This window comes from Neoarius graeffei, chromosome 22 (assembly GCF_027579695.1).
Source record: "Neoarius graeffei isolate fNeoGra1 chromosome 22, fNeoGra1.pri, whole genome shotgun sequence".
NCBI lineage: Eukaryota > Metazoa > Chordata > Actinopteri > Siluriformes > Ariidae > Neoarius > Neoarius graeffei.
This window is the reverse complement of record NC_083590.1, coordinates 39,358,492-39,379,181: the sequence shown is the minus strand read 5'-3', so window position 1 is coordinate 39,379,181 and position 20,690 is coordinate 39,358,492. Positions and strand designations below refer to the sequence as shown.

Sequence of the window (20,690 nt, the reverse complement as noted above, 5' to 3'; positions counted from 1 at the left end):
AGCCGGAAACAAGTCCTGTGGACCAATGAAGTCAAAATAAAACTTTTTGGCCACAATGTGCAAAGGTATGGTTTTTTTTTTGGGGGGGGGGGGGGGGGGGGGGTGCCGAATTCCAGTAAAAGAACACCTCTCCAGCTATTAAGCATGGGGGTGGCTCTATCATGCTTTGGGCTTGTGTTACAGCCAGTGGCATAGGAAAGAACGGATTCGAATAAATACCAGCAAATTCTGGAAGCAAATATCACACTGTCTGTAAAAAAGTTGAATTCCAAAAGAGGACGGAATTATCAACAAGACAACGGTCTGAAACACACCTCAAAATCTACAATGGAATACCTCAAGAGGCTGAAGGTTTTGCCATGACCCTCCAACCTAAACATCATTGAAAATCTGCAGATAGATCTCAAAAGAGCAGTGTGTGCAAGGCAGCCCAAGAATTTTGCAGAATTAGAAGCCTTTTGCAAGGACAAATGGGCGAAAATCTCCCAAGTAAGAAATGAAAGACTTCGCTGGCTACAAAAAGCGTTTACAAGATGTGATACTTGCCAAAGGGGGCATTACAAAGTACTGACTGTGTTGGGTGCCCAAACATTTGCTTCAGGCCCTTTTCTTTTTTGGGCATTTTGTACCCGTCAATGATGGAAATAAAAATTTAATATCGCCAAAAATATTAAAGAAACGGGTCATATTTATTTTTATGCCTTTTGGTGATCAGTTCATCTTCTGGTCCCTTAACTATTCACAGTAACAGACATTTTGCGCACGCAAATATATACATTTGTTCCATCCACATTCACTGGATATGAGCAATCGCATGCTCTGATTGGCTACCAGCTCATATACTGTAAGTAGAGAAAAACAAAACATGGCAGAGCGTGTCACTGAACCAACCGAGGATGAAATAAAAACTCCACTTGGAAACAAAACCCCAAAAGTACAAAAGCAACAAAATACAGAATAAAAGTATTTGATAGTAAGAACATAATTTTTGAAAAATTCAAAAAGTTATTATTACCTTTTTCACAAACTGCTCCTGTCATTTCACCGGTTTGTTTACATTCTAAGCGGCAATTATTTTGTCGGATAAAGTTATTTCTCAAATTTGCACAAAAAAAAAAAAAAAGCTCAGTTTCTCAAAATCCAGTCAATATGGATAGAATAAAACAGTTATTCCACTCAATCTCGTCGTACACGGCTAATAGTCAATTCAGTGCTACGCACCTCGTCAGCGCATGTACGACTCGATTTCGTAGAATAATTTAAATAATTTTTAAAAAATCTACTGCTGGGCAGATGGAGCATTGTGAAGCACATGACGCATTCCCTTCCCTGTGTCGGGAAGTGTGATGGCATATTACTGCATCATGTAACAGCGACACCTCATGGATTATACAAGTAATAGCAGAATGTTGTTCAATCTAATTGACTACTTTCACATTACCTGTAATGCTTTGTACCTTGGGGAGGTAACCAAAATAAACAAACTAAAACACGGCGTCGCACACTGACGGTCATCTTTCGAATTTAAATCTCCCTAAAACTTTCAAAGAAGTGTCAAAATTAACTAAACCAAAGCTTAAAGAAATCTCCAAAGCCTTTTCTGTCAACTTTGAGAAATCAAATCGGTAAAAAAGCGCTTGTAAATATCGTATCGAACGCTTCGAACATCTCTACTTCGGGTGACAGTGAATCAGCAGCCTTCTCCGGCTGTTCCAACAATTACTGACTTGCACAAGTTTAAAAAAAAAAAAAAAAAAAAAAAAAGATCGACAGAAGAGCTGACAAAGGTCAACACTGATCATAGAAGAATCCAGAGTGTAATGGTTTTTGCTGGCTGCTGGTTACGACGAGAAAGCCGTAAGAAAATACAAGACGCTTCGTGCATGGGAACACAAGCACGGAATTCACTCAGTCAAGTAAAATACTATAAACATAACAGAACTTATTTATTTTTTGAGCTGATTTTGAGTTCCTTCACTCTGATTTGAGCTCATATGCTACCAGATTACGACAATCTTTGGGCTGTTAGATGAAGCTGTTTGGACTACAGGGTCAAATATCGCATTCAATCGACTGACAAACACTAAAAGGTGAAGGACATGTGAGTTCACTTCCACTCCATTGTTTGTGCTTTGTTTTGGGAGTTGATCCTTCAATAAAAGTTGTCCTTTTCAGTTCTTTGACTTGTCTTTTGCACTTTTTACGGCTAAACACAAAGGCAGACGGGCTGTAGGCTTTGTGACTTGGATCATCAGACTTTACTCCACCACTGAAGTGTGTAGAATACAGTCGCGTGCTGTCTGTCGGGGTAAAATTTTGACGGCGAATTGTGTCTAACCACGCTTTGACACTTAGCCTCCTTAGATATTCTAGAAATCTTTAAATCAGGAAAAGTTCTTTAAAGTAACAAATATAACGTCTGGTTTAAACACCCCCCTCCCCAAGGCATTATGGGTATGCGAAAGTAGTCAATATACGGATAAACAAGATCAACTGTGAGCTACTGCTCACTTATGTACCCCCCCGCTCTCGCTTACTGTATATCAGAATGCAAGCAGTCAAAGGAATAGGACACTTATGAATGTTGACTTCAACAAATAATGAACCCTGAAACAAGTAAAGAGCCGTGTCTCTCCCCAGGGATTTCAAACAGCATCCTGCTAAACTGAAATAGCATTTTGCTTCCTGAAATAGCGTCAAAATCCAAGCTATATGTTTTGTAAATACATTCAGTCGGTAAACAGGAAGTCGATGTGTGACAGACCTGAAAACGGTATACACGGTATAGACCCTTCCCACGTGACGTCACGACAAACGCGGCTGCCATTTTGGACATGAACTACCAGTAGTCTACCACAGCCAACAACGAGGAACGATGGCGAAGCATCGAAAGGAATATAGCCATCAAAGAAAGTTTTTACTTTCAGCAAGACTTCCATCATGCCATTATATTGTTGTGCACCTGGATGTAGCAACCATCAACACACAAGGCAAGATTTATCATTTTATCAGATCCCGACAGATGCTGACCGATGGAGAAGATGGATGGTCTCTAAAATATTGGCAAAATGATGTTTATTGACATAGCAATCGTGTGTAATGGGAAGCATTTGCATATCCGAAGTGTTGTGTTTACATCAAAGATAAAATAAACCGATATGACAACGACTGCTGCTGCCAGGTTGGGGGCACAAACTAGTAGAAAGGAAGTGTGCCAACAGTGCCAACACACTTCCTTAGTGGTCGATTCTGCTTTAAGGTAAGATGCATTTAATTATTCGTCTGCTGTGGGTTTGGAATCGGTAGCCTGACCGATTCGTTCATGTTTGTGGTGCCATTTGTTTGTTGACGCGTGTTGAAATGGAAGATTGGTTGTTGACATGATTTCCAGTGATGCTTTGGTGCTGCTGTGGATCAGATGTGTTGAGTAGCCTGACTGTTTTTTTTTTTCTTGCGTGTGGTATCATTGTTGACGCGAGGTTGTTTTTTGAACATGCCAATGCGGACACGATTTCCCCTGATGAGTTATGACTTCAGACGCGATGCGTGTGTGGAATCCGCGTGATATGTGCGCAAGATAGGCTTCTCATGTGTTTGGAGATCCGCGCTCTGAGACAAGCGCAAGCACCCCAGGGAAAAAAAGGGACCCCCCGAAAATATCGGCATAGTTCGAACACTGGGTTGGAGAAAGTAATGGCAAATTGTGAGTGCACAAACCATAGAAGGGAAACTGTACACAGCGCCAGGGCAGTGTGATGGTATGTCTACTTTTAGATTGTGTTAGCTTATCAATGAACACACTCGTCACTCGACGAGTTTCACGTCTTTACGATGGATACTTAAATGTGTGTTAGGTATTATTGTTGCAGTCTAAGCAGTCATTGTAGCAGCTAGATGAGCGAGAACCGAAAGGGTCTGTGCCATAAACCGTTATTTCTTCATGTCCAAAATGGCGGTCGCGTTTACGAAGGTCACGTGAGTGAAAAGGGTCTATAGAACCCCAAGCTGAAGCTCAGTACCAAACATCAAGCAGTTGTGATTTGTGGTTGCTGAGAAAAACTTGACGGAAATTTTGTAAATCCACGCTATACGTTTCAGAAATAGATTCAGTCGGTAAACAGGAAGTTGATGTGCGACAGACCTGAAAATGGTCTACACGGTATAGAACCCCAAACTGAAGCTCGGTACCAAGTGGCTATGATTTGTGGCTGCTGAGAAAAAGGGTGTTGCTTTGGACGGACGGACAGAGGAAAACCAGTATACCCCCACTTCGGAGTAAGAGTATAAAATAAAGACATACGTGATGCATTGTCAAACTAATGAATGTGGTTATTGATTAAAGTGCTGAAATAAGGTTGTATGTTTGTACGAGTTTCATGTTTAACTGAAAACACGAATAAGGTGTGTGTGAGAATATTGGAGAGTAAAGAAATATTTTCATGTATGCACACACTGGTATTGGAATTTGGTGGGGTTTTTTTTTTTACAAATACAAATAATACTTCCTCACTGTAGTGGACGAAATTTCGAAAAATATCCCCAAATAGAGGCACTTTTTCTTTTTCTGGAAGGCTCCATTTCTTAACAAAACGACAGACGACAAAAGCAAATCTCACACTAGTCTCTCGGCACTCGAAGCTTCGCCTCCTTATACACTACCGTTCAAAAGTTTGGGGTCACCCACCCAGACAATTTTGTGTTTTCCATGAAAAGTCACACTTTTATTTACCACCATAAGTTGTAAAATGAATAGAAAATATAGTCGAGACATTTTTCTGGCCATTTTGAGCATTTAATCGACCCCACAAATGTGATGCTCCAGAAACTCAATCTGCTCAAAGGAAGGTCAGTTTTATAGCTTCTCTAAAGAGCTCAACTGTTTTCAGCTGTGCTAACATGATTGTACAAGGGTTTTCTAATCATCCATTAGCCTTCTGAGGCAATGAGCAAACACATTGTACCATTAGAACACTGGAGTGATAGTTGCTGGAAATGGGCCTCTATACACCTATGGAGATATTGCACCAAAAACCAGACATTTGCAGCTAGAATAGTCATTTACCACATTAGCAATGTATAGAGTGTATTTCTGATTAAAGTGATCTTCATTGAAAAGAACAGTGCTTTTCTTTCAAAAATAAGGACATTTCAAAATGACCCCAAACTTTTGAACGGTAAGACACCTCTGTCTCGTGATCGGCACTCCGACTGCATCAGTCGTATGGTTCTCCTTAAAGTGACGCACGCTTCGATACAGAGAGCCGGCACAAGTGCTCCACACACACTGGGGCGTCAGTGTCGGATGGAGAACACCTCAATCTCATAAAATCCTGGAGAGAAATGGTTCTTGTTTGGGACCAGAGGAAAGTTAAATATGACCAGACAACTTGTTCTGTTCCCGTCGAGACCAAGGTTGGAAACACACTTCACACGATCACAAACGAAAAGGACCATCTCTGCAGTCACGGTGGTCCTCTGGTGGTGATACACCTGTGCACTCAAGGGGGCGACAGAGTACACAATAGAGTTGTCCTATACCTTTTTAATGCACAAGTTAGATCAGGAGGAACAATCTCTTAGGTATCACATGTACCACCAAAGATTGTGACAAACTATTGATGTGATTGTGTACATCTTTTATGAAAAAAAAAAAAAAATTCTAACCACCATGACCAAGACGGTTTAAAATGATTACTTACTATAAACGTATTTAAGATTAAATTGGCCACGTTTTAGACATTAAGACTCGTATGTATGGATTATTTATTAAGGACTTAACTTGAACACAAATTGCATCTGCTAATTCTGTAATTCTAAAAAGGAAATAACATTTAAAAAAAAAATTTTTGTTTTTCCCCCCAAAGAAAATGAGTAACTGATTGACTAATTTTTGCTGTTATTAATTAACGATCAAATTCAAGACAATCTGGTGTGCCTTCAAACCCTTTTAAAATATACAGAAAGTGTTAGGTTTTCTGGAAGGGTAATCAAGAAATCCCAGAGGAAAGTCCCACAGTGACTGGAGCAGTTCCCGAGATAGACGAGTTGGTTCACTTCTGCTTGACTGGGGAGGGGGATGAACAAAGTGTCTAAATTCAACGCGTACCCAAAGCCGAGCACGATGTACTGCCTGCCCTACTGATTGGGTATAGCACATTTTATTTGACTAAGGTCGATGATCAGATTCCTTTTCCAGTCCGTTGTCCCCACCCCTATGGAATCAATTTTGTGCCAAAATGTTCATACAATACTTTTGAAATATCAAACAAAAACAACAAATCAAAATACAAAAAAAAAGTCAATTTTTTTAGACTGGCAAACAAATTATTCGTGTAATCGTGCAAAATATCAGTCTGTTACTCTTCAGAAACCTTTTATTTTTGTTCTGCGTCTTTCTCAGTTTTGCTTGACGTAATTTATTTTGGTTGCGATTCCAGCTTTCTCGTTTGCGCTCCCTGACTTTTTGCTTGCAGTTTTGGCACAAACTTCACGTGTGGGTGGGCTGTCCAGGAATGCATTCCCATTGGCTAACTTGTGTTTGACTGACAGCTACGCTCAGCCATTCCCTACTCGGATTCTGGTGGACTGTTTGACGAGTGACCTTGACGGTAAACAAAGATCGAGTGGACTTCAGTGGCGACTATGATATTGAATTTACACTTTGTTGAATTAATTCAGTATCATAGTCGCCACTGAAGTCCACTCGATCCTTGTTTACCGTCAATGGATCAGTCACTCGTCAAACAGTCCGCCAGAATCCGAGTAGGAAATGGCCGCAACAGCCTCCAGGGGAATGGCTGAGCGTAGCTGTCAGTCAAACACAAGTTAGCCAATGGGAATGCATTCCTGGACAGCCCACCCACACGGGAAGTTTGTGCCAAAACTGCAAGCAAAAAGTCAGGGAGCGCAAAAGAGAAAGCTGGAATCGCAACCAAAATAAATTACGTCAAGCAAAACTGAGAAAGCCGCAGAACAAAAATAAAAGGTTTCTGAAGAGTAATAGACTGATATTTTGCACGATTACACGAATAATTTGTTTGCCAGTCTAAAAAAATTGACTTTTTTTTTCTATTTTTGGATTTTGATTTGTCATTTTTGTTTGATATTTCAAAAGTATTGTATGAACATTTTGGCACAAAATTGATTCCATACGCCCCCACCATATTTTCACCCCAATCTGATTTGCCTATTCCCGCCTAATCACAAAAGAGCTTGATGATGACGACATGATGCGAACACTTCTTTTTGAACTGCTGCTCATGCTGCATCACAGGGCACTTGGAAGAAAGCGCTACTTGCCCTCTTCTGCATACATGTGCTCACAGATGCCCATGATTGACAAGGGTGAAAGAGTAATGCCATCACTTTTGACCAGAGAACTCTCTAGAATCCCAGCCATGCGTAGTCGAGATTCAATTTCTCTCTCGGTTGATCTCCTGATGACAGCACAATTGCTGTTCTGTTCTGCCAATTTACAATGTTTCAACAACTCGGGCATTAAATTCTCTGGCCTCATGGCGCATGCAGTCATCTAAAAGCTGAAATCCTTGACCTGGCACAAAGTGAAGGTAGTGCGGTAATGAGGGCTTGACAGAGAAATCGATCACAGAAGTAAGATGGAGCTGGAGAGAACAAGGATATAAAATGTGATTATCCACATCTGCATGATGTGAACAGGAGTATGCTGTTTGGCAGTTGGACCAGAGATCAGCGTCAGACTGAAATGACAGTACTTTGGGTGATCTTACCTGTAAACCAGCACTTTCTGTTGCCATTCTCAGCATTTTCCACCCAAGTCTGATTCCATGTGTGAGCAAAGTCCATCAGCAAAATCAGCTGCATCACGATGAAGATAAAGGAGCCAACCGCACCAAAATAGTACCACACTGCAAGAACACACTGAACTAGGTTAAACTTTTGTGTGTGTGTGTGTGTGTGTGTGTGTGTGTGTGTGTGTGTGTCTTAATATTTGGGCAACGATTCAAAATCTGAATTTTAAAACTGGAAAAAAAAAAAAAAAGTTGCACCTGTGTTAAATGTGCCGTCTGGGATGAAGAAAGCGCCGACAGTTATTCCAACCAGTATTAGGAACTTAAAGAACCAGAATCTGAAGGACACAATGCACAAAACAGCAGCGTTATTCAAACTATAATATACTAGAATACTTCAATATTACAATGTCTTGCAAAAGTATTCATTCCCCCTTGGTGTTTGTCCTGTTTTGTCACATTACAAGCTGGAATTACAATGGATTTTTGAGGCATTAGCACCATTTGATTTAAAAAACATGCTGACAACTTCAAAGGTGCACACTGTTGTTTTATTGTGGCACAAACAATAATTAAGATGAAACAAAAACCCAGAAATCTGGAGTGTGCATAAGTTTCCCCTCCCCATGTCAATACTTTGTAGAGCCACCTTTTGCTGGGTATGTCTCTATTAGCTTAGCACATCAAGCCACTGGGATTTTTGCCCATTCCTCAAGGCAAAACTGCTCCAAGTCCTGCAAGTTAGATGGGTTGTGTTGGTGTACAGCAATCTTCAAGTTATGCCACAGATTCTCAATTGGATTGAGGTCTGGGCTTTGACTAGGCCATTCCAAGACATTTAAATGTTTTCCTTTAAACCACTCCAGTGCAGCTTTAGCAGTATGTTTAGGGTCATTGTCCTGCTGGAACATGAACCTTCATCCCAGTCTCAAACCTCTGGCCAACTCAAACAGGTTTTCCTCCAGAATTGCCCTGTATTTAGTGCCATCCATCTTTCCTTCAGTCCTGACCAGCTTTCCTGTCCCTGCAGATGAAAAACATCCCCACAGCATGACACTGCCACCACCATGCTTCACTGTAGGAATGGTGTTCTCAGGGTGTTGGGTTTGCACCACACATGATATTTCCCGTGACAGGCAAAAAGATCAGTTTTAGTCTCATTTGACCAGAGGATCTTCTTCCATGTGTTTGGGGAGTCTGCCACATGCTGTTGGGCAAACTCCAAATGTGTTTTCTTATGCAATGGCTTTTTTCTGGCCATTCTTCCATAAAGCCCTACTCTGTGGAGTGTACGGCTTAAAGTGGTCCTATGGACAGATACTCCCATCTCCGCTGTGGATCTTTGCAGCTCCTTCAGTGTTATCTTTGGTGTCTTTGTTGCATCACTGATTAATGCCCTCCTTGCCTGGTCTGTGAGTTTTGGTGGGTCTTCTCGTCAGGTTTGTAGTGGTGCCATATTCTTTCCATTTTGCTATAATGCATTTAATGGTGCTCCCTGGGCTATTCAAAGTTTGGGATATTTTTATAACCCAACCCTGATCTGTACTTCTCCACAACTTTGTCTCTGACCTGTTTGGAGGCTCCTTGGTTTTCATGTTGCTGGCTTAGTCGTGTTGCAGAGTCAGGGTCCTTCCAGAACAGGTTGATTTATGCAGACATCATGTGACGGATGGTGTGACACTTTGATTGCACACAGATGGATCTTAATTAACTAATTATGTGACTTAGGAAGTGAATTAATTGGACCAGCTCTTATTTAGGGGTTTCATATGAAAGGGGGTGAATCCATTGTAATTCCAGCTTGTAATACAACAAAACAGGACAAAACACCAACGGGGATGAATACTTTTGCAAGACGCTATATAATATCCAAGTCCTGGTATTAGTTCTCAAAATGAACACTGACGATAAATTAGTGTTGACTTGTATGCGTTACTGTGCAATCCAGACTAAAATTGAGCAACATACCCATTCTGAATGGAAGCGCGTGGGTCCTTGCTGCTACGCACTCGGATCATGATGATGGAGAAGAGGAAATAAAAGCAGGCCAAAGCAAAACACATCCTGTACACGGACTTGTAGCCAACAATAACCTCACAATTTACCTTTCCTTCAAAGCCTGGTACCCGTATGCCTTTTTCACAAAATCCAGGTATCTGTGGAGCATGAATGGTAATCAGGATTAAACAAAGTTTTTATGTTTTCGATGCATGAGTGCGTGTCCATCATCCATCTGAAATTACAACCCCGATTCCAAAAAAGTTGGGACAAAGTACAAATTGTAAATAAAAACAGAATGCAATAACTTACAAATCTCAAAAACTGATATTGTATTCACAACAGAAGAGAGACAACAAACATCGGGTTTGGCCCTAGAGAAACTGACCTATATTGTTAGAGGGAGGGCTTCTGAATTCTACATCATTTGGAGGATTTTTCTGGAACTGTTGAGGGTTGGGGGTATGGGGGGGGACAGCGGAGGAATGAGATAATGAAAGGCATTTGATTTGTTGTTGGGAGTGTACGATGTAACCTATATTTAATATTTGTGGTATCTATTATAATTATTAGTTTTGTTTGTCTATTTATGTTTATGTATTATATATGTATGTGTATACATATTGTATTATTTAATTCTTATTTAATTTATGTATTATTTTTATTATTTGTACTGCCATACGTTTATGATGTTCGTTGTGTTTGATGTTGTTATAATTAACAGAAAAACCAATAAATATATGTTTAAAAAAAAAAAAAAAGAAGAGAGACAACATATCAAATGTCGAAAGTGAGACATTTTGAAATTTCATGACAGCAACACATCTCAAAAAAGTTGGGACAGGGGCAATAAGAGGCTGGAAAAGTTAAAGGTACAAAAAAGGAACAGCTGGAGGACCAAATTGCAACTCATTAGGTCAATTGGCAATAGGTCATTAACATGACTGGGTATAAAAAGAGCATCTTGGAGTGGCAGCGGCTCTCAGAAGTAAAGATGGGAAGAGGATCACCAATCCCCCTAATTCTGCGCCGACAAATAGTGGAGCAATATCAGAAAGGAGTTTGACAGTGTAAAATTGCAAAGAGTTTGAACATATCATCATCTACAGTGCATAATATCATCAAAAGATTCAGAGAATCTGGAAGAATATCTGTGTGTAAGGGTCAAGGCCGGAAAACCATACTGGGTGCCCGTGATCTTCGGGCCCTTAGACAGCACTGCATCACATACAGGCATGCTTCTGTATTGGAAATCACAAAATGGGCTCACGAATATTTCCAGAGAACATTATCTGTGAACACAATTCACCGTGCCATCCGCCGTTGCCAGCTAAAACTCTATAGTTCAAAGAAGAACTAGGTTCTAGGTTCACAGGTTCTAGAGCAACATATGCTCCCATCCAGACGACGTCTCTTTCAGGGAAGACCTTGCATTTTCCAACATGACAATGCCAAACCACATACTGCATCAATTTCAGCATCATGGCTGAGTAGAAGGGGGGTCTGGGTACTGAACTGGCCAGCCTGCAGTCCAGATCTTTCACCCATAGAAAACATTTGGCGCATGATAAAATGGAAGATACGACAAAAAAGACCTAAGACAGTTGAGCAACTAGAATCCTACATTAGACAAGAATGGGTTAACATTCCTATCCCTAAACTTGAGCAACTTGTCTCCTCAGTCCCCAGACATTTACAGACTGTTGTAAAGAGAAAAGGGGATGTCTCACAGTGGGAAACATGGCCTTGTCCCAACTTTTTTGAGATGTGGTGTTGTCATGAAATTTAAAAATCACCCAATTTTTCTCTTTAAATGATACATTTTCTCAGTTTAAACATTTGATATGTCATCTATGTTCTATTCTGAATAAAATATAGAATTTTGAAACTTCCACATCATTGCATTCCGTTTTTATTTACAATTTGTACTTTGTCCCAACTTTTTTTGGAATCGGGGTTCTATGAGTTAGCATGGCATTTCAAAAAAGAACGGCTGAACGTTTGTAGGATTTGTATGGACTTATTATAGATGAACAGCACAGCCATTCCAAGGTGACTTCCGTGACGAAAGCTACTCAAATTTGGTTGAAGTCAATCTATGGCCCATAAATTCCAGAACAAATTTAAAATGTTATGCATTTATTTCATGGACATTATACAGCTCCTTAGTATAGCCAACATTTTTTTCATTTCTAACTACATTTTCATACAAAAAAAAAACCGGAGGAAAATGTGACTTCCATGACAGCTACATCCTCAAAAATATTGACTGAAGAAATGTTTTATCCAGTTCGTAGCCTTCTGGGAGAGATGTACCATTTGTCTCACACAGTATACCAGGGGGAAGTCTAGAGATTCCTAAATTAAGCAAGCCATCATAAATTAGTAAATTGCTGACCTTGGAGAGCACTGGAAGTCTGTGACTTCCGTGACCGAAAAAATGTGACTTCCGTGACGAGTACCTTCACCAGTATGAAACAAAGTGCAAAAGTTGTATCTATTTATTATTATTTATTTTTAAACTCCCACATAACAATGCACCTGTCCTAAAGTGGTCCTTAGTTCAACTTGGTGAACAAAGTTTTCCAAAATGTTATCAGCTGCAGATCCTTCGGTTTGTATGCAAGATAAAATGTCTTTATTCAAAGTGCACATAAGGTCACTTCTACAGGTTAAATATGCTTGTGACTACTTCAGATGAACAGTTTTGATTTCTGGCCTGTTCAGAGCTAGGCTTTTGGCTTCCTCAAGGCTGCTGGCTGGAAAGGAAAGTTGGCCCCTATTGTTAACTACGTCTGGGTTTGGCATGGTGCAGATTTGAAAAAATGATTATGATGTGTAGGTTAGCTTGGAATGGCTCAGCAGATTAACTGATTTGATTCTGGAATCGATCCAAACAGGTTCAAGGTTTCAGCAAGGTCAAATGTCTGAAATACTTTTTCCTTCAATAATTTCCTTTTTGTATATTTTGGAGTATTTTAAGGGAATTTCAGGCATATGAACTAATAACAAGGATTAGACTTGGTGGTGTTGGTGCAAGCATCCTGGTCAACACCACTGGTATCGAGTTCTACTTCTTTCCTCTTAAAAGCCTCTCAACAATAAAACAAACATTTGTTATAGACTTTCTAATAGACATACACCCCTCTGCTAACTACTTTTTAAATAATAATAGCGGCAGCTTCATGGTCCCTGGGTTGATCCTTGGGTTACTACCTGTGTATGTTCTCCCATACCCCTTTTCAACCAACAGGGAACGGGTTCTTGAACCGGTTCCATTCAGGACTCTTTGAACCTTGGTGCCTGGCAAACTGGCCCACGTTCTCACCAGTTTTGCACGGAACCATTGTAATCAACGATGCATTAGGAATAAAGGGCATTGTACAATTCACAGTGGGAGTAAACAGTAGGAGCGAGATGGTGGTGTGCATTGATCACCTGCAAGCTTTTGTTCTGTTCTTCCAGCTATTTGTTTTTGGTCCATTTTTTCTGAAGGTGTATCCTTTTCTGTTGCTTTCTCCATTGCTGTGCTCTGCTTCCTCTCCAAACTAATGACACGCCCACTGATGTCATCGCAATTCATGCTGGAAAAACCAGCTATATTTTGCTTCCAGCTGAGAAACAACTTTTCAGGTTCTGAACCAATTTATTTTTAGTTGAAATGCTCAGAATAGTTCAAAATTTGGTGTGTGAACCAGAACGGAACCCGGTCCCTGTTGGTCGAAAAGGGGATTCTCCCAGTGGGTTTCTTCTTGGTTCTGCCTATTTCCCAAAAACATTCCAGTAGGTGAATTGTCTACATTAAAATTGCCCCAAGCATTAATGGAGAGTGTGAATGCATGCATGTATGGTGTGCTGTGATGACTAGCATGCAATCTTGGGTATATTCCCACCTCACACCCAGTGATCTGGGTCTACTAGGACTCTGACCAGTATGGAGCTGAAGATGCATGAATTATTATAAGTAGCAGTATCAACACCGGGTGGCACAGTGGTGTAGTGGTTAGCGCTGTCGCCTCACAGCAAGAAGGTCCGGGTTCGAGCCCCGTGGCCGGCGAGGGCCTTTCTGTGTGGAGTTTGCATGTTCTCCCCGTGTCCGCGTGGGTTTCCTCCGGTTTCCCCCACAGTCCAAAGACATGCTTGTTAGGTTAACTGGTGACTCTAAATTGACCGTAGGTGTGAATGTGAGTGTGAATGGTTGTCTGTGTCTATGTGCCAGCCCTGTGATGACCTGGCGACCTGTCCAGGGTGTACCCCACCTTTCACCCGTAGTCAGCTGGGATAGGCTCCAGCTTGCCTGCGACCCTGTACAACAGGATAAAGTGGCTCGAGATAATGAGATGAGTATCAACGCCCCCACATGGACATCAGCCAGTTTTCCTTTAAAGTGAATTTAATGCCCCTAAACCTCACTTTTTTTCTTATACAAAGCAACAATCATTATGTTGATTGACCGTGTGTTTTCAAACCATACCTGATCCAAAAGAACATAAATTCACGGAAAATCAATAAAATCAGCCGATTTTCACGAAATCTGCCAAGACTGATCCAGAAGATCCCGAAGGAGTGCGTGACGTCACACGTGTAACAAAGATCCAGGTATCAATTTCATCAATATTTATTTTCATCAATATCAATTTTCAGTGGTTAGACCAGTCTTGATATGGAACCACGTTTTGGAGAGAATTCTGATAGCGATTGGGATTCTTATATGTTGGATGAAGGAGCAGATGATTATCAAGGATAATTCTGAGTAAATGGTTCTTTTCAAGCCCCCAAGATGAGAAACAGATGCCAGTTCACGACAGTCCCGCTCACCGCCGATAGCGCACCACCAGCCAGAGAGAATCGGAAATACAGATTGGCGTTTGTGGATTTTTATTCTAAGCTGGCTGCTGAAAAATACAGGGAAAATATTTACGTTAATTTTTTTCACGGTCCGGTTTCCATCAAATCCTGCGCTCTGATTGGCTGGCGAGCGGGTCCGTATCCTACGATACGGACCCCAGTTACGGACCTCTGGCGACTCGCTCGTTCACAACAACAACAAACATAACAGCAATTTGTCAACATTTATCTTTTTTTTTTTTTATAAGATTTTTATAAAAAATCTTATAAATTTTTGCCAGCATTTCTCAGGAGAATAGCATTAATTTTACAGCATGGATAGCGATAACGACAGTCTTCACAGCGAAAGCGAATTTTATTACCCGAGGAAGAAGAAATAAAAGAAAAAATTTCAGGAGAAAAGCTAAAAACCTCTAACTGTTGCTAACGCCGAGCAAAAACATGGCTGAATCCTGAATGACTCAATTTTGTATAAATAGCGGACTACATAGGCGGCAAAATGTAGTTTGTTTTCCTGCCATGGAAGTGCACTTGTATACCGAGGAGGAAGCAATTTGCATTACAGCCGTGAATGAGGATTCAAAATGGCGGCTCGGCTCGGTTTTCCCTTTCGGGCGCTCTCGTTTTCTGTTAGAATTTGGTAAAGAAAAAAATAAATATATTATTTACCAGCTTAAGGTCGGTCCGTATGGTGAAATACCGTGACCTCAGCCTTGAATACGGACCTCGGCCCAGAGGGCCTTGCTCAGTACTTTCAAGACCTCGGTCACGGTATTTCACCATATGGACCTCCCAGCTGGTAAATAACACATGTACCTCAATAAATGCAGGCATGTAATCTTTAAAATGTACACTTATTCAGTGCAATTATTGAAAGAAAATATGAAGTGGGTGATAATAGGGGAAATCCTATTATCACCCACTGTCGCTTTCATTTTTGTACTTTTCACTTTCGCTTTCCTTTTTCCGGTTTTTTTTTTCCGAAGAACCCCGAGACCGGAAGCTTTCTTTTTTTCTCCTCCACAAGCGGAGGCCATCTGATCTGCTTTAATATCAACAGATCTTCATTTAAGGTACGTGAATCTTTTCATCATGGCACACCTTCAGCCTGTTCAGTGTGCTGAGTGCAGGATGTTTAGTCATTCTTCCTCCGTCACTAGCGATAGCTCTATTAGCTTTACTTGTGATAAGTGCAGATTAGTTAGCTCTCTGACGGAGAAGATTTCAGTGCTAGAAGCGCGTGTCCAGGCTTTAGAGCAGGTTAGTGAGCGTGAGAACAGTGTAGTTTCTGTTAGGGAAAGTCTGGACGCCCTAGGTGGAGTTAGCAATCCCCCAACTCCGGCATTAGAGCCCTTACAGCGGGGCGAATGGGTGACGGCTCGGCGGCATAAGCGTAGAGCCAAAGCTACCGCTGAGGCTCGCCCACGGGAGCACCACTCCTCTCCGCGTCACGTGTCGAACAGGTTTGCTCTCCTTAGTGATGCACCCACTGAGAAACCTGAAAGAGCTCTGGTTATAGGGGACTCTATCATACGGCACGTGAAATTAGCTCAGCCTTTAGGGGCACCAGCAGCTTTAGTCAGGTGTATACCGGGAGCCAGGGCGCCGGACATAGCAGGTAATCTTAGGGTCCTAGGCAAGCATAGGTTCTCAAAGATAGTTATCCATGCAGGAGCTAATGATATACGCCTTCGTCAGTCTGAGGTTACTAAGAGTAACTTTGTAGAGGTGTTTAAATTAGCGAAGGCGATGTCCGATGCTGTAGTATGCTCTGGCCCCATCCCAATGCGGCGTGGCGATGTAGCTTACAGCAGGTTATGGTCGCTGAACTGCTGGCTGTCCAGGTGGTGCTCTGAAAACAGTGTGGGCTTTATAGATAATTGGGCTAATTTTGAGGGCACTGCTGGCCTGTTAGGGCGGGACGGTATCCATCCCACTCGGGAAGGTGCTGCTCTCATTTCCTGCAGCATAGGTCATAGTCTCAGAACAGGCCTAGTTAATTTCTGACAATCCAGAGCCAAGGCCAGGGAGCAGACGAACAGGCTAAACCGACTGTCTGCTAGCTGCACAGAGTCGTCACTCAGGGCCCACTACATCGAGACTGTGTCTGTTCCCCGAGCTCAACAAAAAGGTAGAAATTTTCAGAGAGTTTGTTCCAGTAACCTAATCAATATAAAATTAGATCATACTGACTGTACAGCTGCTGCCAGCACCTTTGATCTAAAGGTGGGGCTATTAAATATTAGATCTCTTACATCTAAAGCGCTAATGGTTAATGAACTCATTACTGATCAGGAGTTTAATGTACTGTGTTTAACAGAAACATGGATTAAGCCAAATGAATATATAGCATTAAATGAAGCGAGTCCTCCTGGATACAGTTATATACACCAGCCTCGTCTAACTGGCAGAGGAGGAGGCGTCGCGGTTATTTATAACGATTATCTAGGTGTAACACACAAACCTGGTTATAAATTTAATACATTTGAAGTTCTTCATACTCATATAATGTATGTAGCCTCAAAAAATAAGTCTACCCAGTTAATTCCATTGCTTATTATTTACAGGCCCCCGGGGCCATATTCTGAGTTTCTTTCTGAATTTGCAGATTTTATCTCAGATTTGGTTATTTCCTTAGACAAAGCTTTAGTTGTCGGAGATTTTAATATTCACTTTGATAACCCAGAAGACCCTTTAAAAACAGCGTTTGTGTCCATCTTAGATTCAGTCGGGATTAAGCAGAATGTCATAGGACCGACCCATAATGGTGGTCACACCCTTGATCTAATACTAACATTCAGATTAAACGTAGACAATATAGTCATACTTCCACAGTCTGAAGTTATCTCAGATCATTGTCTCATCTCATTCAAAATATGTCTGAGTAATAATATATGCACCTCACCACGCTACTGTATTAAACGTACTTTCACGTCAACTACTGCACAGAGCTTTATAAATGATCTCCCAGAGTTATCAACTTTGATTGGGTCATTGTCAGCCCCTGCAGAACTCGATCAGGCAACTGAATGCTTAGAGTCAACATTCCGCCATACTTTAGATAATGTAGCTCCTCTAAAAAGGAAAATGGTCAGAGACAAAAAATTAGCACCCTGGTATAATGATGACACTCGCACATTAAAACAGACCACTCGAAAATTGGAACGTAAATGGCGTCAAACAAAATTGGTAGTGTTCAAATTGGCGTGGAAGGAGAGCTTCCTGAAGTATAAAAAAGCTCTTAGTGCTGCGAGATCAACATATCTCTCCTCCCTAATAGAAGATAACAAAAATAATCCTAGATTCCTATTTAATACTGTAGCAAAATTAACCAGGAATAAGTCCACTATCAACACATGCACACCTGCAGTATGTAGTAGCAACGACTTCATGAATTTTTTTAATGACAAAATTGAGAATATCCGACAAAAAAATTCAAACTACTAATTTAAGGTTAGACAATGAAAGCGACCTTGTAGTTAACAATATAACTGTATCAGATCATCAGTTAGAATGTTTTACTCCCCTAAAAGAAACTGAATTACTCTCATTAATCTCTACATCAAAAGCCTCAACTTGCGTACTAGATCCCTTACCGACACATCTATTCAAACAGATAATGCCTGGAGTAATTGAACCGCTTCTAAAAATAATAAATTCTTCTCTTATGATTGGCTATGTACCCAAATCCTTTAAACTAGCAGTTATCAAACCCCTGATTAAAAAACCTGACCTTGATCCCTGTCAGCTGTCCAATTATCGGCCAATATCAAACCTCCCCTTTATCTCCAAGATCCTTGAAAAAGCTGTGGCACAGCAGTTATGCTCATATTTACATAGGAATAACATCCATGAAATGTATCAGTCAGGATTTAGACCTCATCATAGCACAGAGACAGCTCTGGTTAAAGTAGTAAACGACCTACTGTTGGCGTCTGATCAGGGCTGTGTCTCGCTACTTGTGTTGCTTGACCTTAGTGCAGCATTTGATACCATTGATCATTCCATTCTTCTGGATAGACTAGAAAATGTTGTGGGAGTTAAGGGAATGGCCCTCTCCTGGCTCAGGTCTTATCTAACTGATCGTTATCAGTATGTCGATATAAATGGTGATATTTCTAGACGTACCGAGGTAAAGTTTGGTGTTCCACAAGGTTCTGTCTTGGGTCCACTGCTTTTTTCTCTATATATGTTACCTTTGGGCGATATTATTCGTAAACATTGTATTAGTTTCCACTGTTATGCTGATGACACACAGTTGTATGTCTCTGCGAAACCTGATGAGAGACACCAGCTTAATAAAATTGAGGAATGTGTTAAGGACATTAGACACTGGATGCTTATAAATTTCCTTCTGCTTAACTCTGACAAGACTGAAGTACTTGTGCTAGGACCACATAAAGCTAGAAGTAAGTTTTCTGATTACACAGTAACTCTGGATGGCCTTTCTGTTTCTTCACGTGCAGCAGTAAAAGACCTCGGAGTGATTATTGACCCCAGTCTTTCATTCGAAACTCACATTGATAACATCACCCGGATAGCTTTCTTTCATCTCAGAAATATTGCAAAGATAAGAAATTTAATGTCATTGCATGATGCAGAAAAACTAGTCCATGCTTTCGTTACCTCCAGGTTGGATTATTGTAATGCCTTACTGTCTGGATGTTCCAATAAGTGCATAAACAAGCTCCAGTTAGTTCAAAATGCCGCAGCAAGAGTCCTTACTAGAACTAGAAAATATGACCACGTCACGCCTGTCTTGTCCACACTGCATTGGCTCCCAATCAAATTTCGTATTGATTATAAAATACTACTATTGACCTTTAAAGCACTAAATGGTCTCGCACCACAGTACCTGAGTGAACTTCTGCTCCTCTATGACCCGCCACGCCTACTTAGATCAAAAGGTGCAGGCTATCTGCTGGTACCTCGTATAGTGAAGGCTACATCAGGGGGCAGAGCCTTTTCTTACAAAGCCCCACTGTTATGGAACAGCCTTCCAAGTAATGTTCGGGAATCAGACACAGTCTCAGCATTTAAGTCTAGGCTGAAAACATATCTGTTTAGTCAAGCCTTTTGTTAATGGTGTTTATGAGGTAAAGGAGTAGATCTGGAGGGTCCTCAGACATAGAGTGTTTTGGTAAACTGGGATGTATGGATGCTGTCAGTCCCCACTCGCTTGCTCACTCGAGTTTGTTGACGGTGCAGTGGCTGGCTGCTTTATGTCCCGGGGCTCCCTCATGCCTGTGTTACCTTCTGGCTCTCTCCTTTTAGTTATGCTGTCATAGTTAGTTGCCGGAGTCCCTGCTTGTACTCGGTGCAATATGTATACTGTTCCTACTTATTCAGGTGACATTGGGCATACCTAACCACCTGTGTTTTCTTTCTCTTCCCCCCCCCCACCCCAAATCTGTCCCTCTGAGTTACATGGAGTCAACAGGAAATCTTTTGGTGGAGACGGTGGGGACCTCGACTGGCTATCGTAGCCTGCAGGGAATCGGCCGTCAGACGTTCTGTCGCATGTCCCAGACCCGGTGAAATGTAACTGAATTGTCTTGGCCAGGCCTAAGGGTCCCATCTGCATCTCATCATTGCTGAGGAGTGTGCTCCCATCACCCAATCAAGCATCCAGCCAGAGCAGGTCATGATATATTTTTTACCATATTAACATGCCATTGTGCGTCATGCCTGATGTAAAGACTCTCGTCTCTGTGAGCCTACCACACAGATTTAATACTTGTCATTTTTAGGGCATACCTAACAACGTGTTTTCTTTCTCTCCCCCCCCCCCATCTGTCCCTCTGAGTTACATGTTGATCCTGGGATTGAGATGCTGGCCTCTTCTGCCCCTCGGACCTGCTTGATCCATCCTGGTGCCCTGTGTCTGGTCGGAGTTTTATCGCCCCACTCCTGTGAAGGACGGCCCCATGAGGACAGTTGAGGGTTATACCTGTTAAAACTGTTAATATTATAGTCAGGCTGTCTGCTGTTGCCCAAATGAGGATGGGTTCCCTTTTGAGTCTGGTTCCTCTCGAGGTTTCTTCCTCATGTCGTCTGAGGGAGTTTTTCCTTGCC

At 41.4% G+C, this 20,690-nt stretch overlaps 1 protein-coding gene across 1 annotated transcript in view; it reads right to left on the bottom strand.

The window, feature by feature from the left end:
* The window catches only part of serinc2 (serine incorporator 2), a 67,504-nt gene that overhangs the window by 32,166 nt on the left and 14,648 nt on the right, over nucleotides 1–20,690 (bottom strand). Inside the window, exons 3-5 of the mRNA XM_060904798.1 lie at nucleotides 9,738–9,925; nucleotides 8,028–8,107; nucleotides 7,749–7,886 (exon numbers count right to left, since the gene is read on the bottom strand). Coding sequence (XP_060760781.1) covers nucleotides 7,749–7,886; nucleotides 8,028–8,107; nucleotides 9,738–9,925 — 406 coding nt within the window. The remainder of the gene's footprint in view (nucleotides 1–7,748; nucleotides 7,887–8,027; nucleotides 8,108–9,737; nucleotides 9,926–20,690) is intronic.